The sequence below is a fragment of the Thunnus thynnus genome, chromosome 4, assembly GCF_963924715.1.
Source record: "Thunnus thynnus chromosome 4, fThuThy2.1, whole genome shotgun sequence".
Lineage (NCBI taxonomy): Eukaryota > Metazoa > Chordata > Actinopteri > Scombriformes > Scombridae > Thunnus > Thunnus thynnus.
Genome location: NC_089520.1, coordinates 29,975,173 through 29,991,669, shown reverse-complemented (window position 1 = coordinate 29,991,669; position 16,497 = coordinate 29,975,173). Strand labels below are relative to the sequence as shown.

The following is a 16,497-nucleotide window of genomic DNA, read 5'->3' as shown; positions in this document are numbered from 1 at the left end:
AATCAGGCCGGAAATTGACATTGTGCATTGTTACTTTTGCCCCTCTCTGTTGTGACAAAAGAAACATGGGCGCGGGACAAAAGTAACAGCTGGATAAATCTACCACAAAACAAGTGAGTACTTGATATTTCTGGCATATAATGCTCATTAATGTTTCAGTTAGTCCTCCAAGCATGTCTTCACGGCATGTCCCTGACTTGCCAAGAAAAGGTCTGTGTTTCAACTGTATTGCTGATACTTTCATCCCGGCCCTCTCCTACTTTAAAATCTGGATTTAAGTATAAGCATTGACCACAGTGAAATTATAGACAGTGGCTACTTTTATTATATCACAATAACTCCTTTCTGACCCAACTTTAAAGTTTGACATTTTGGAAAATCTGCTCTTTGTTTTCTTGCCAAGAGTTAGGGGAGAAGGAAGATACCACTCTTAATGATAGGAGCAAGCAGAAGTCACAGCAGCTGGACATGCACAGTCTTGCTCAAGACTCCCGCGCAAAACCACAACTTTACATTTTACACCAATGTTGCTGTACTGATTTTTTTTTTACCTTCAAACAGAGCTAAAATAGCTCTTTCCCTTGCTTCCAGTCTTTGTGCTAAGCTAAGCTAATTGGCTGCTGGCTGTAGCTGATGGAGTATAGCATACAGACATGAGAGTGGTATCAATCTTCATATCTAACTCTCACCAAGAGAGTGTAAAAGCATATATATCACAATGTCAAACTGTTTCTATGATTGCACACATTTGCTCAAAGAATCATATTAACTAGGTTTCATTTTATGCAAGGAACAAAAGTTCCCTGCCATTGTTGAATAGCTCTAACCATTTTCTATGATGATAGCTAGACATTAAAAAATGTTCATCACTGTATGTTGCAGTCATTGTCCACTGTGATTGGCACACCTTGACTTCTCATAGAAAGCCCATTTCATGCCTGTGTGCTTGCTGAAGGCAGAATGTAGAGACAGCTCGGAGAAATGTGGCTGCGGGATCATTACTGATGAGGAGCAGAAAATGAGCAGTGAGTAAACACACTGTTCCCTGTTACCACGGCTGACAGTTACAGAATTTACAAGCACTGAGGAAATGGCAAATATTCATAATCAGACAATGTGAAACCTGTGCCTTTGTACCTCTGTGATCCTGGGGTCAGTTAATGATTGCGTCTTGTGTTGTTCATAACCAGTGATTGACAGGTTGTCCTACAGCAACACACAGCCAGGTTTAAATGAAAAGGCTGTTTAATGCTGATTAAATGTAGGTTTAAAAGTTATTTTGAATCCTAACTTGAGTTTAACAAGGTACAGTGAACATGTCTTTTAAACAAAACTAAATGCAAACAGATCATCTGAGGTGAGACACTCCTTTTTCCTGCTGAGAAAGTGCCTGCTGGTTATTACACCCCATTTAAAACACAGACACTGACCCATAGCAGGCTAAGTGGAAACAAAGACAAAGACAAAGGGTATTGATTGGATTGGAAGAATGGAGCCTCTTGAGAGATTCAACATCTTTACAAGGAGCACGCCTGGCTGACTTGATTTGTGATCACTACGCATTGATTGCTGGAGGTTATGCACTGCAGTTAGTCCTTTTTACTCTGTAAAACATTGTAAGACTTGTGTTTTTGCATGTTATTCTATTGAGAGTGAAATGAAAAGGAATCATGAAAAGTGATGAAACACTATGTTATAAGGATGAGGGTTAGCTAAGACAATCTAAAATAACCTGTCCTCCACTTACTACCCTCAAGCTCAAAATATAATTTTGCCATTGATGACTTGATGTCAATTTTAAAAGTGAAGTGTCATCTACTGTCTGAGGGAAGAAGTTGAATTGAATTCCTTTAAGTCCTTTAGCCATAAACTTGGCACAAGAACAAATGGTTGAAGAAAAAATATTTTTGAAATGATGCCACAGTGGATTTTTATTATATTTTCAGACAGCATATTCAGTATTTGAACACAAATCTAAAGAGAGTCTAAATTAATGAGGGAATTCTCTCACTGTCTTTGGAAAATAACTTCTCTTTCCATGTGATCAACTTGGTTAAAGGCCCTGCACACCTATGGTACACCCTGACTGGTGATTCTAATTATTTTGGTTGACCTCCTCTCAAGACTGTGTGGTAGGTTACAGACTGAGCTAGACTGACTAGACTTGGCTGCACGTGTTAAGGCAGGACACCTTTATCATCCCTATTAGTGCATGGAATCTACTTTGCAGGTATTTAATGGTTAAAAAACTAGAAGTTGGTTTAGTTGAATATTACTGGATATTTTCTGCTGATGAAAGAATTGTTAAGAATTAAATTTGTTTAGAATTTTTACAAATGAACAACTACTGTATGAACCCAAATATAATGGGTGGGTCTGCTGTTTGTAGACCCACCCAACTGTTTGTTCTACAATTTGTACCAAATTGCACCACCATTTCTGTAAAATGTCTGTTAAATATCTGCAAATTACACAGAACATTTCCAGGAAATTAATATAAAATTAATATAAAATTAAAGCACTCGTAAAATAAAGCATAAAGCAATAAAGGTAAAAGGGTCATTTCATTAATCAAACTGCTCCAGGTCCAAGCAATGTTTAGAACTGTACCCCATAGGCTTGTTCAGACTGAAAGGCAAGTTAATTTTAGGGGTAGCTGCAAATAAAGTTAAAGCAAAGATGCAAATAAAAATGTAAATTACCCTGGGCAGTGCAAATTGAGGCAAATAAACATCTGCATGAGCAAAAAGGTTACACTTATCCCAATGCTTTACAACTCCTATTCATATTTGTATGAAGTCAAGACAAAAATGATAGAAAAGGAGAAGGATGTGGAGGAAATAACAGAAAATGGAGTTTCTTGTGTATTCAGAGATCAGTTAGAGTTGTCACTCCAGCATATATTTTGCTAGCTAGCTGGAGCTAACATATGTATAGTCAGTATATGGGTTTTTGGAGTGAATAAACACAAATGACATAAACAGTCCAGTGGTCAAATTCACCCATTCAGTCTGAACAACCTTCAAATATCCATTCGTTCCTATGGAAAACTGTCTATATCTGAAAAAAAAATTATAGCAAGTCTGGAATTTTTCACATAGGGCTAAAGGAAAATCTCTTCTGTGTTGCTGACCCAGTTTTCTCAGGTATACTGCTGCATTTTTTCTCCTAGTACAGTTATGGTAGCAAGAAGAGCAAAAAGTTTTACTAGTCAAATACAGATCTTGTTCACATGTGTACAGTCTTGACTAACTTGTTGTCTGTTTGTACATTTCTATCAAACTTCAGCTCATTCTTCAAACTCAGACCAAAGAGCTAAATATATTGTTTGCCTCAGGAGGCCGATGAACCCCCTTGACTCCTTGCTTAATTGCTTTGCAAAATCTTGTCATGTGAGTGAATCACGATGTCACTCCAGTTGCCTGGCAGCAGAGGAAGGCACTCAGGAGTCTCATGGGATGAGTGCTCCAGGGTGCACAAATGCAGGCTGGAGTCTTCCTCCTGTGAGTTGTGTTTTCACCCAAGTGAAAGTTTGAAAGTGGTGAAAATGTGTCTGTTAACGTGCTTGAAATCTTTCTTTACTTCTATTGTTTTTCACCTTGATTTTAAAGGACAATCCCCGAGTTTTCTCTGTGACCAGTCTGAGCATGTCTGCTTCCTTGTTTGTTTGATGGCCTTCAATGAACTCAGTGGGACTGTCAGAAAAAGCCCCTTAGAAACATCTTTGGTCAACTCATCATAATCATGCCCACTCACGCTGACAAAGGCAGATGAGGGAAATGTTTGAAATTTCCTTTGTTCTCCGCTGTCAGACCAGACAAGAGAGCATCCAGTAGGCCATGGTGCAGCTTTCCTCACAAGCTGGGAGAAGCATCTCTGCCAATTTTTGTGTGTTATATGTTATTAATACTTCTGCACTTTGAGTTTCACTATGAATGGTTAGGGTTAGAGGTACAAGTTAAACGTATTATTATTTATTATCTTATTACTTTGAGGCCAAGTCAATCAGCACAATAGCAGAGGGAGTGCTGTACTGTTGCTGATAATCTCCCCAGAGAATGTGCTCTATCACGCCTTTGGTTCATTAACTCTCCAACCAATTGTAGTCCAGCCTCAAAGTTCAGCTCCTTTGTGCTGATGCGTGTGTGTCTGTGTTCTCATTAAACCCAAAAGAACCCTGACAACGACGCCCATTAAAGACCCCCAACAACCTGCCTCATCTGGAGCAAGGGAAGCTGGTCCACCCTATTGTCAGCCAACACAATGAGAACTACAGTGTCAAGTCATATTATGCGCTCCAGGAAAGACCCCCTTTTAAGTAAATAAAAAACGAACATATGTTTGATTATCTAATTAAGAGACAGACCCCAAATTAACCCAAAATCTTCCAAATGTAAAAAACGACAACACAAATATTTATATTGAGGGATGGAATACATGTTATGATTAAATGTTTCACTAATTATATGGGACATGAGGAAGATTATGCAACTATTTCACCAAATCCAAAGGCCAAAAGACTTTAATTAACACAAGAATATATGAAAGGAATCATTTCATGTCCCTATCCCCTTTTGGATCATATTTTATACTGATGAAAATGAGAAATTGCCAATTTCATTTCATTTCAAATAAGTTTTACATGTTGAGTAATTAGCATTTAAAGTTAGCTTTTGAAAAGAAATGTTGCTAATTTGTCCGATACTTTTTTATTTCCACCTTGACAGACACCTCCCTTGAAAACGGTGTTATTTTTAGCCATGCTAGCAGCAGGCTCTAGGGATGGGAACATTGGTCTGTTGGTCTATGGGCAGTCTGTGCACCACATAGGTCCTGATCGAAATATCTCAAAAAATGTTGCATGGATTGCCATGAAATTTTGTCACATATTCATGGACCCCACAGGATGACCCTACTGACTTAAGTAATCCTCTAACTTTACCTCTAGCGCCACCATGGTTGACATTTGTGGTTTCAAGTGAAATGTCTCAACAGCTGTTGGATGGTCATAAAATTTGATACAGACATTCATGTTACCCTCGGTATTAATTGTAATGAAGTTATTATAATAACTAAGTTCAGGAACAAGACAACGCCCCGCTCCTTCTCACCAATTCACAACACCTGTGCCTTGTTAACCCAAATCACCTGTGCCTCCCGGCCACATACCTGTGCGCATATATATAAGCATGCCTATCCTCCACCTCTCCTGTTCGTCTCAGTTCTCTCAAACCCCACCTCTCAAAAACCCCATTCTCCTCTCTCCTCTCAGCGGGCGACACGGTGGCTCAGTGGTTAGCACTGTAGCCTCACAGCAAGAAGGTCCTGGGTTACGAACTCACATTTATCTGTCTGTGTAAATGAACAAACACTTAAATAAAAGTGAACTCATCATGCTACATTGATAGAATATTCTTGATGACAAACTAAGCAGTGTTTGAAGACCTGTCATGTATTTTGAAAGCTGTTTCATCTCAGAAGCGCTGATAGTGGAGTACAATGCAACAGCTGAGTCATGAAGCCCACATTCCTTTCAGCAATAGCCTCTGTTGCTGTCAATCAGTTTATTGTCAAATAATTGTTCCAATTAACTTCTAACATTTCAGTATTACATTGAATATGCCATCTTTGAAATCTAGATGCAGCACTAACGACTGACAGCACTAATTTTGCCCAAGGACAGAGATGAAGGCCAATTCTCAAAGGAACATCCTTGGTCACTTGTGTACAGCGTGGAAATGCCAGATGACAATGTGACCTCCCCCCATCTGCCTCCGATAGCCACCAGAGAATAAACCAATACATATCAATTATACATGCCAACATTAATACAACACCAGAGAAAGGTTAGGCATGGAGACTCTACTCAACCTGCTGTGTCTCCTTAAAAAAGAACGACATAAACAAACCAAAAACATACATCAGTCACCATGAACAGCAGCTGTTGTCTCTAACAGTAGATATCAGAGTTCCCCAAACAGCCAAATTATCTAAGTGGACTTCAGTTAGAAAAGGTGTTAATTCTAAACCACTGCTAGACTTCTTTGTCTGGGCTCTTATGAACCCAAAGGACATAAGGCATACTCACATGGCCATGTTTTCACTTTTTTCTGTCATGTGGGTATTCAAAATACATAGGGTGTCACTGCTTGTGAGAAAGGGAGAGTTTTGGGGATATTAAGAAAGAATATTAAACAGATATTTAAACATATTTTATTTTTTGGTGTTTTAATTGATTTCTCCCCTTCTTCTCTTCATCTGTCTTCCTCACTGTGCAGGAGTTCAGCTGAGCTGTGTATTCAAGGACTAGTAGTATTTCCCCTATTTGAGCTTGCCATCTGCAGGCCATGTGACACTATTGCAGTTTTTTAAATCTAGACTTTTGTATACTACATTTCATTTAATGCTCCTTGTGCTACTCAGTGATGGTGATGATGAATAACAAGAAATGTGAGGGCAATTAAGAGCTAACAAAGAAAGAAGCAAAAACAAAAAAAAATGTTATGTAAGAATAAGCAGAATAAATTTGTGCGGCACTGAGAGACCAGTCTCACTCTGAAGTGGAGATTTACCACACTGGTGAATAGAAAAAAGAGAGTGTAGAAAAGGTCATCAAAGGTGGTGAAAAACAAATCTCCAGGTTCATTATAATATCTGTAAAGACAGACTTCGCATTTATAATTTGGAACTGAGAAATGCAAGGCAGTCCTTTTTCTCTGACATCATCGCCAAAAACAATAATAATGTGCATGCCTTGTTTGCTATTGTCAACAGGCTAACAAACCTTCCTGTGTCAGTATTCTCTGCGCTTCTATTCACCAGGGTCTGCAATGAATTTGCCTCCTTCTTCACTGACAAAATTCAGAAAATTAGACAAGTAGTCAGTGCCTCCATAACAGGTACAGGATATGTGTTGTCACTGTGTCCACTTAAAATCAATTCAAATACCATGACACAATTTAATCTGATCAACGACCCCCCCCCCCCCCAGTCTTGATATTCTGCCAAAAGGCTTTTTCAAAAATGTTTCTAATTGCTCAGATCTTCTACAAAATATAAACACATCTTTTCTCTCAGGTTTCTTCCCAGGCCCTGAAAACTGCAGTCATGAAGCCACTCTTAAAAAAGAACAATCAAGACACTTCACCAATGAACAATTATAAGCCCATATCAAACCTCCTGTTTTTAAGTAAGATAATTGAAAAAGCTGTTTTTCAATAGCTAAACAACTTCCTGGCACTAAACAACTGTTTTGATGTCTTCCGGTCAGGATTTCAACCACATGACAGCACTGAGACTGCTCTTATTAAGGTCTTCAATGACATCCACTCATACACAGACAGCAGCAGAATTTCAGTCTTAGTATTATTGGATCTCAGTGTCTACTTTGTGTCTATAGGTAATTACACATCTGAGCAGACAAAAATGACCTGAGGAGTTCCCCAAGGCTCCATTCTGGCGCCTCTTCTGTTCAGTATCTACATGCTCCTACTAGCTCAGATTATGGAAAACAACAAAATATGCTACCAAAATTATGCAGACGACACACATTCACATAACCATATCATGAGGGGGCTATGGTCCAATACAAGCGCTGAGTAAATGAATTGAACAAATTAACGATTGGATGTGCCAGAATTTTCTTCAATTAAACAAAGACAAACCTGAAGTAATTGTTTTTGAAGCCAAGGAAGAACGATTAAAAGTCAGTTCTTAGCTTCACTTGGTAATGTTAAAAACTACAAACCAAGCCAGAAATCTTGGTGTAGTCATGGATTCAGACCTGAATTTCAACAGCCACATTAAAACAATTACAAAGTTAGCCTTCCTTAAGAATATATCAAGAATTAAGGTCTTATGTCTCAGCAGGATTTGGGAAAACCTGTCCATGCATTTATCTTCAGTTGACTCAACTACTGTAGAGGTGTCTTTACAGGGCTCCCTAAAAAATCAGTCAGACAGCTGCAGCTGATTCAGAACACTGCTGCTAAAGTCCTCAGTAAGACCAAGAAAGTGGATCACATCACTCCAGTTCTCAGATCTTTATACTGGCTGCCTGTCTGTCAAAGAATTGATTTTAAAATACTGCTGTTAGTTTATAAAGCACTGAATGGTTTAGAGCCAAAATACATTTATGATCTTCTGCTACGTTATGAACCATCCAGACCTCTCAGGTCGTCTGGGACAGGTCTGCTTTCTGTCCCCAGAGTCAAAACTACTAACTACTAAACATGGAGAGGCAGCTTTCAGTTTTTATGCTCCACATATCTGGAACAAACTCCCAGAACTGCAGGTCTGCTGCAGCTCTCAGTTCTTTTAAATGAAGGCTGAAGACTTTTCTGTTTGCCACTGCCTTTGATTAAATCAAATAATTATTCATTTCTTACACTGCACTGTAACTTTTATTCTTGTATTTCATGCCTTATTCTATTTTAGCTTGTTTTTATTTTTCTGTTATCTCAGCCCTTTAATGATTGTTTTTAATGGTATTTTTAAATGTCATTTTATGTTTTTTCTTTTGCACTTTATCTCAATGCTTTTAATGTTTTATGTAAAGTACCTTGAATTGCCTGCTGAAATGTGCTAGATAAATAAACTTGCCTTGCCATGCCTTGAAGTAATGGTCTTCAGTTTCACCCTCACTGTAGTTCGAATGAGACAATTATCTCATGTTGTGTGGTATTTGTCCTTAATGAGCTACTGCCCACTCTGTGCAGACAGATGGTCAAACTCTGGTTGAACCACAGGATTTCAAATTACAGCAGTGTAAATACAGCAGTAAATTCAACGCACCACCAGAGGAGGCTAGGCTGTGACTCTGTATCAGCACTGTCAAACTGGATCAAGCAGTAATCACCAAGATATAATATATAAGGTGTTATTGACTAATTCAAGGTTGGCCAGTCAGGGGAAAACAAAGTTCATTTGGGTACCAGCACACTCAGGAATCCTGGGAAATGAGAAAGCAGACAAGTTAGTGAAGGAGGCGGTCAGGAAAGAATATGTGGATATTAATATTAAACTTTGAAATTCTGAGGAGAAAAGCATAGTTTCGAGGGAAATAATCAAACTATGGCAACAGCATTGAGATAGTGCAACAAAAGGAAGACACCAACATGAAATGCAAAACAAAATAAGAAATAGTGGTAAGAAATAGTGCAATCAACAGGAAAAGTAATTATAAGTAGAGTATAAGAAGAATTGATCACAGCAAGCAGAATATTACACTTTTTATCACAGGAAAACAACCAACTGGTCATTGTAATCAGTGTTAGGAAAAAGTGGAGCATGTCCTAGTTTCATGCAGGAAATATGAAAAGGAGAGAAGGGCAGTGCTTACAGGTCTACAGAGGCCAGGAAGAGTTGAGATCAGGGTTAAAGATCTGTTTGACGGTTGGGGACACGGTGGATGGAAAAAACTGATACTTAGATTTTTTAGAGTAACTGGACTAATTGCAGGACTGTGCAATATTTGAAAAACAGTGGATGATTAAATCCAGAGGGAGGCAGTATTGCAACTTAAAGGATGCCAAAAACCGTAAAAACCCGAAGAAGAAGAAGAAGAAGAAGAAGAAGGCCGCTACAAGCGGAAGTTACAGCGTGTGACCCATGGTGTAGCTTATGTTTGTTGACATCAGCCGTGGATGGATGCTGCTGCTGTTTTAGTGGAAACCTTAGATATGAATGTGTATGACAGGCATGTTGTTGACTTGAGTAACGGCCTGGAGAGTGTTCCTGTTTTAATTCAACAGAAATCAGATTCAGTACAGACATTTCCTGCATTTCAGGTAAGTTCAGACTGACAGCATAGTAACATCTCTCTGCTCACAGCCTGTTATGTTAAGCTACTTCATATGATAATGAATGCTGTGATAGTAGCCTGGTTATGCCTATTAAAATAACTGCTAATACATTTTAGCTACGTCGATTTTATATCGTTGATCTTATTGATACAGGTGCTAAAGTCTATACTTTTTAATCAGGGTACAGACTATATACTAGATTATGCTTGAGTGAAAATATTCAAAAGGAAATACTGAGTGAGTGCTTTTTCTTTCTAAACATCCCACAGTTGCAAAGCCATGCCATACGAGCTGCTATATATAACTGTTACAGCAGCTGTAGATATGTCAGAATTAACACTGAATTGCAAGATTTAACCAAAATAATACAAATCACAATAATGATTATAATTCATTTCATTTTTGATGCCCTTTTGAAAGAACAATTTCAAAAGAAGCTCAAAACCTGGTGGTTATCAACTATATAAAACTAAAATACAGTGTTTCACCATCAGATGGCAGCAAATAATCACAAATTACGAAAGTAGTAAGTGGAATCAAAAAATAATTGTCTCTGTAGATCCCAGTTCTTTAACCTCTTTGCTTGTGGTGCTCTAGAAAAACTTCTTGACTGCATTTCAAGGCAATCACTTTTGTTTTTAAATCCTAAGGACCTAAGTTATTGATGTATGTGGTTAAACTATCGTTATTTGTGATTATGTAGTTGTTAATGTAAGTTGGTAGGTTTCAATAAGGCCATTCAGTGAGTTTTGGGAATTTTTGCATAAGAAAGTGATAAGAATTTATCATTTATCAAAATAATTAGCAAATGATTTTCTGTTAATCGACTAATAGTTTAATCAGTTTATCATTTCAGCTCCAGTTTTAATATTTGCAGGCATTATGGACATTTTGGCCTTATATGCTCTAGTGTGTTTCTAACTTTTAGTTGTTTTTTTAAATTTTATTTTTAAGTGTTTTCTTTAACAGTTTCATTAAATTTTTACTACTCTTTCATATAATTTTTCAGTATTCTCCAGATAACGTTGAGGGACCAGGATGCACCGTTGACCCCAGTGAAGTCACCCTTCCTGGATGCTCCTGCCATTCACTCTCCTGCTTCACTGTGAGCTGCCCCTGCCTGCAGACTCATGGGCAGACATACGACAGCACTGGCACACTGCTGAACATTAGCAGAACGGACACTGGTTACTGCTCCCCTGTGTTTGAGTGTAATGCTCTTTGCACCTGCAGTGACAACTGCTCAAACCGGGTGGTGCAGAGAGGGCTAAGACTCATGTTGGAGGTCTACAGCACCGGGAACAGGGGCTGGGGGGTACGGACGCTAGAGCCGATCCCATGTGGGACGTTTGTGTGTGAGTACGCCGGGGAGGTTATCAGTTTTGAGGAGGCCAGACATAGGCAGCTTACGCAGGGACCAGAAGAAAATAATTACATCATCGCCATAAGAGAGCATGCAGGCACGGGCTCCATCACGGAGACGTTTGTGGACCCGGCCCTCGTGGGAAACGTAGGGCGCTTTCTCAACCACTCATGCCTGCCCAACCTGTTCATGCTACCAGTGCGTGTGCACTCTCTGGTTCCTAGACTAGCACTGTTTGCTGGCCGGGATATTGACGCCCAAGAGGAGCTAACATTTGACTACTCAGGAGGCTACAGTAACCAACCCCCTGCACAGCTGCTGTCCACACAAAGTGATGCGGCCATACAGGCCAGTAGGACAGATGGACTCCAGAGGAAAACGTGCCACTGTGGTGCCAACAGCTGTGCAAAGTTCCTTCCACTAGATTTATCTATTCTCAGCTGATCTAAATTGAATGTCACTTCGCATTTGTTTTGTAAATGTGAAAGTTTTGCTAGATTTTTCATTTGATTTTGTTTTGAAATTTTGTCTATTTAGTTATGATACAGTATGTCCACTTTCAGTCACTTTGAAATCTTGGTTAATTCAGCCTCTCATTAGAATGAGACAACGCAACATGTTTGTGGCTCCATAAACACAATCAACTGGATGAGTCATGTCTGTGCCAGTCATTGCTTACTGTTTGTCTCCCTGGTGTCTCCTGATCTGCCACTGTCTTAACACTGTCTCCCACTCAATATAAGATGATGCAATGAGAATTAAATCTCATGGCAAGAAAAACAGGTTTTATTTTTCTGAGAAAGGGAACATATTGACATTCCTGCCTGTTCTTTTAGTGGTACACTCTTCATCCATCAGAGAATGCTTGCTCTGTATAGGACATGTCCCAGTGGGTTTACAGTCTTGTAGCTGTCATCTTGTCCTAGCACATAGAAGTCCCATAACTCACACGGTACATGAATCTGGAAGAAGCGAGAGAATCATTTGCACCGGCAGAGATGGAAGGATGACGCTTAATAGGTTTCTTTTAATAGCCACATGGCTGATCTTTATTGCCGTTTGAGTGGCAAAAGCTTTGTGCAAGATAATAGTTTGTCATTCCAAAAAGCAAAACCTCAGAATTCACAGTCAAAGTAATAGCTGTCATATGTCTCCATCAATTTGACATTTCCTTTCAGTCTTTGTGTGATGCAGTCTCCCTTTGTAGATATTCTCAGCTTCTCATCGCTCTCAAACCTCATGAGAGGTGGGACCAATTAAAAAGGGCCTGGGGGATTTTTTGATATAGAAACAGGCTTTATTCCCCTGTCAAAGGGGGGGCGAAGGTGTCCCACTTTAGTGTGACCATTCTGAAATCAGGACCTTCTCCTCTCAATCTGCCCCGTTTCTTGTCTAGACCTGCTTTCATCTTATTAATATCCACATCTGGGTTAATTAGGATGGAGACCGGGTTTCATCCAGAAATGGGACCAGGGCTCCAGCCACACTGGGGCTGAGAGAGTCTAAATGGTGGGGGGTGGAGATGGAAGCACTCCATCAGAGACCGCTGTCAAGTTGATTGGTTTTTGTGCCACACAGTGGAGAGCGGAATGGTGCAGGATGTTGTTGTATTGACCTATATTTTCTCCTCTGTGAGGGTTACCTGGGATTCTACCTGGGATACCGGGGAAACTAAACATAAAAGTCCACTTTAGAAATGTTTTAGAACATCTTAAAATAGTATGCTTTGAAAAATCATTTGTGTCTTCATTGTTTTTTTCCACAAAAAGGTTCAATTACCTCGTTAAAAATTCTTAAAAATGACATCTACTACTTCTCTGCCATTGAAAAATCCTAAATCTATGAATATGGAAAATATTTTCATTCTCTAAAGTTTAACTGCTGGACACAAGATGTCTCCTGCTCCACTAAAAAGTCCATTCTCAGTGTATGTGCACTGGAGGCTTCAAGTGTCCTCATCATACTTGTGTAAGTTGTATACTGGACCACAATGGGCTCCCAAACTAGTTGCGATGTCACGAATCATGCTTGTTTGTATAAGTCTTTAACTTCTTAATTTCTTTAGCAGAAGAATGTGAAAAACTCGGAACACAGTGAAGCTCAAACATCCAAGTGAGGTAATATTAATCAAAATGCATTTTTGAGTGGAGGGGGACTTTAAAGGTATAGTATACATTTTGGAAGACACGTTTATTCACTTGATACCACTCTCATATCCATACAGTAAAAAATGAAGCATCAGTAAGCAGCCAGTTAGCTTAGCTTACTAGCTAGACTGGCTCTTTCCTATGGTAACAAAATCTGCCCTCCAGCACCTCTAAAGCTAAATTAACATCTCAAATCTTATTTTAGCTGCTGACTGTTGCTTCATATTTACCACACAGCCATGTAAATGGTTTGGATCTTCACATACACCGAAAGTGAATACAACAAAAATAAGCGTATTTCCCAAAATGTGGAACTATTCCTTTAAACTCATGAAATTGCAGGTGAGTGTAACCTGACATATACAATAGAACAATATAAATCCAAATCAAAGTTTATTGACATCCAAGGTGTATGATGCACCCTCAGTCTGAGGGAAAGAACAGTCAGAGCAGCTGTAAAAAAAAAAAAACAACAGTTTCTATAATAAATACCAAGACACAGTAATGAAATCCTGTAATGCCATGCAGAGGAATGTGGCTGGGTGCTGGAGGTGTCCGTGGCCTTGGAGAAAACTAGGAGAGATTATGCAGAGAAAAAAATACTCAGGCATTTCTCAAACCAAGGTATAGAAAGAACTGGCTCAGGGTTTCTCTCTCCACCATCAGCTAAATCATATGCAAAGTGGTCTGGTATTTTATCACTGCTACCAGTAGATTTGACATTTATTTGGCAAGAGACAAGAAAGAGCCCTTTCACTGTATGGCTTTCTTTGTTATTCCTTTGTGATCAGGCAGATTCCACCGTCCTTTCAACCAATCTGTTATAAGAAAAAAAAAACCAGATTCTTCAAATATGTGACTCATGTCATTTCTGAGTCAGATGTCCCTGGAATCCCTATGGCAACCGAGTATGTGTACAAGAGGTGTTTGGACATCAGTGGTTGGTTCGGAGGTGCACGAAGGCTGTTCTCAAATCCTGACTGTCGAAGAGCCGGGCTGCGAATGAATGGCTCCTTTCCAGAATGGTCACCTAGCAACCGCCAGTTAATCACATAAGGGTGAAGTTCCCCACCGATCCTCTCCGCACCCCTTTCCACAGAAACACAAACATGTCAAGGATGCAGCACAGTGCACAAACCTATTATGCAATTTTATGATTATATTTTAAACCGTGACTGTGAGTCTTGCATCCTTGAAAATAATTCTCTTAAGATGAAATACATGGTTTTTAGAAAACATTGTTTGATGGTATTGGAGATGCAGTTGTTGACTTTGCACACTGCTGGCTTCAACTAGTAGGAGAAGAAAATGTTTGAAACTTTGCAATACCTAAAATTGTTGTAACATTTGATGCTTCATACCCAAGTGCCTGTCAGAGAGGCAAAAGATCAAATGTTGTGAGTCCACCCTTCTCTAGACAACACTTATTGAGATGTGGCCATTTCAAAGAGACCTGACCTAAATACATGCAGTATTCTGAATTAAGAAGTGGCACAATCTTCCTCTTACACATGAAGAGTTGGACTGATAAGCAACATAACTCACCTTTGCTTAATTCAATACCTCCATTGGTTGTGCTGCTACATCATTACTTGGTCAAACATGACCAGTAGCTTATGTGGCTCATGTTAGCTAATGTTAAAAATTTTTTAGATACAGTTATGAATTTTCTCCAGTTATGCTACAGTAACACTGCACTAGCATGTCACAGATAAACTTTTCATGTGTAAAAGTCAAAAGTAAAACAAGAAGTAGGCACACTGAAGCTCAGCAGGAGAAATCTTTCTTGTTTCCTGCTTATGCTTTCAGTCTGGTTGGCTAATGATGATGTCTTTAAAGCAAGTGGCTCAAGGTAATCTTGTAATGTAGTAATGAGGGGAAATTCAGTGGGTCATTATCCTGTAAATGCCACTTTTGGCTACAGTGGCTGTTGTTCCCATGGCTTGCTTAAAGTTTCTACATCACAGTTGTGTAAGTGGTGCGACTGGCTTAGAAAATTAGTTGTGATGCCACAAAATCACACTTGTAGGTAGCCTACATGCGTTAAACTCAGATTTAAGGTGAGTAACTTTCCACCTTGAGGTGATGTGTTTCTAGTTTCAAACTCTGCCTATATATTACTCTACATAGTGAAGATCTAACATACAACTCAAGTACAACAAGAAAAACATACTTTTGAATGGAGGTGGACTTTAAGAACAGATTGTGATTCTTGTAAATAGGGAGTGCTTGTGGGGTCTCTGTTGCAGCCCCACTTTAATTTAGGCTAATAAGACTGTGTCTTTACTTAAGTGTCTTGCCAGATGCAGCTTGAAAGCATAAAAGATACAAAAACTGACCATCTACTTCCAAGATTCATGCATCACATTGATAAAGGAGCGAGACTATTTCTGGGTGAGTGACCAGTGGAGAAATTGCAACTGGCAGTCCATTTGTTCAAAAATGGAGCACCTCTCTGATGAGGGAGCAGATGTCCTTCCCATGAATCCTGCAGCCAAATCAAGAAGAAAAAAAGCAGCAGCTATGCACTGGGCCTCAGCTGGCAAAGGCATTTCAAAGTCCAATTTGAAACATTCCTTTCAACTCTTGACTTTGTTGTGATGTTGGCAGACAAAAATAGAGATACTGGCACACAGACATATTCTTAAATATATTTTTAAAAGCATTTCATAGGAGACAACCCTGACAACAGTCAGTGTTTGTACTGCTTGAACCATAAATGAACCTCATTCATGAGATCTTCATAAATAGTAACTTACTGAATGTATGAAATTAGTTGTTTCTTTCAACAACATGTTGCTGTACATCTTCAATTACTTGTTTCTGGTTTAGTTGTATTGACTAAATATCAAAAGATTAAACAATACATATAGACTCATAAAGTTGCTCAGTTGATAGAAAATACTCAAACTTCAAGCTTCACCATCAAAGTAAAATATCCACTTCTACTTTTCTGTCCTGTTCTGACAGGGTGTATAACGGGGTAGGCTGTATTTTGCAGCTTCACTTTAATGTTAGAGGAAGGAGGATGTCAACGGTGTATTCAAATTGGACTCCTCCCATCACAGATGTTAAGTTAAATTTGGCCCAGGACACCTGCAGCAGGCTCAGCAGGAAGTTCTGAAGCTGAAGAAGCGACCGCCTCCACAGCTGCTCTCACCACTGATCAAACCTTTACTGTACA

At 39.2% G+C, this 16,497-nt stretch overlaps 1 protein-coding gene across 1 annotated transcript; it reads left to right on the top strand.

Annotated features, from left to right (window-relative positions):
- Positions 1 to 9,562: 9,562 nt before the first annotated feature.
- setmar (SET domain and mariner transposase fusion gene) lies at positions 9,563 to 11,815 on the top strand. The gene is made up of 2 exons (XM_067588270.1): positions 9,563 to 9,788; positions 10,813 to 11,815. The coding sequence occupies exons 1-2, from the start codon at positions 9,645 to 9,647 to the stop codon at positions 11,608 to 11,610; spliced, it is 942 nt and encodes a 313-aa protein (XP_067444371.1). The 5' UTR covers positions 9,563 to 9,644; the 3' UTR covers positions 11,611 to 11,815.
- The last annotated feature ends 4,682 nt before the right edge of the window (positions 11,816 to 16,497 follow it).

Bases quoted from the DNA above. Each gene is read 5' to 3' on its own strand.
- setmar (XM_067588270.1), top strand. From the start codon at position 9,645: ATGGATGCTGCTGCTGTTTTAGTGGAAACCTTAGATATGAATGTGTAT. The intron at 9,789-10,812 runs GTAAGTTCAGAC...ATAATTTTTCAG, and splicing joins AGACATTTCCTGCATTTCAG to TATTCTCCAGATAACGTTGA.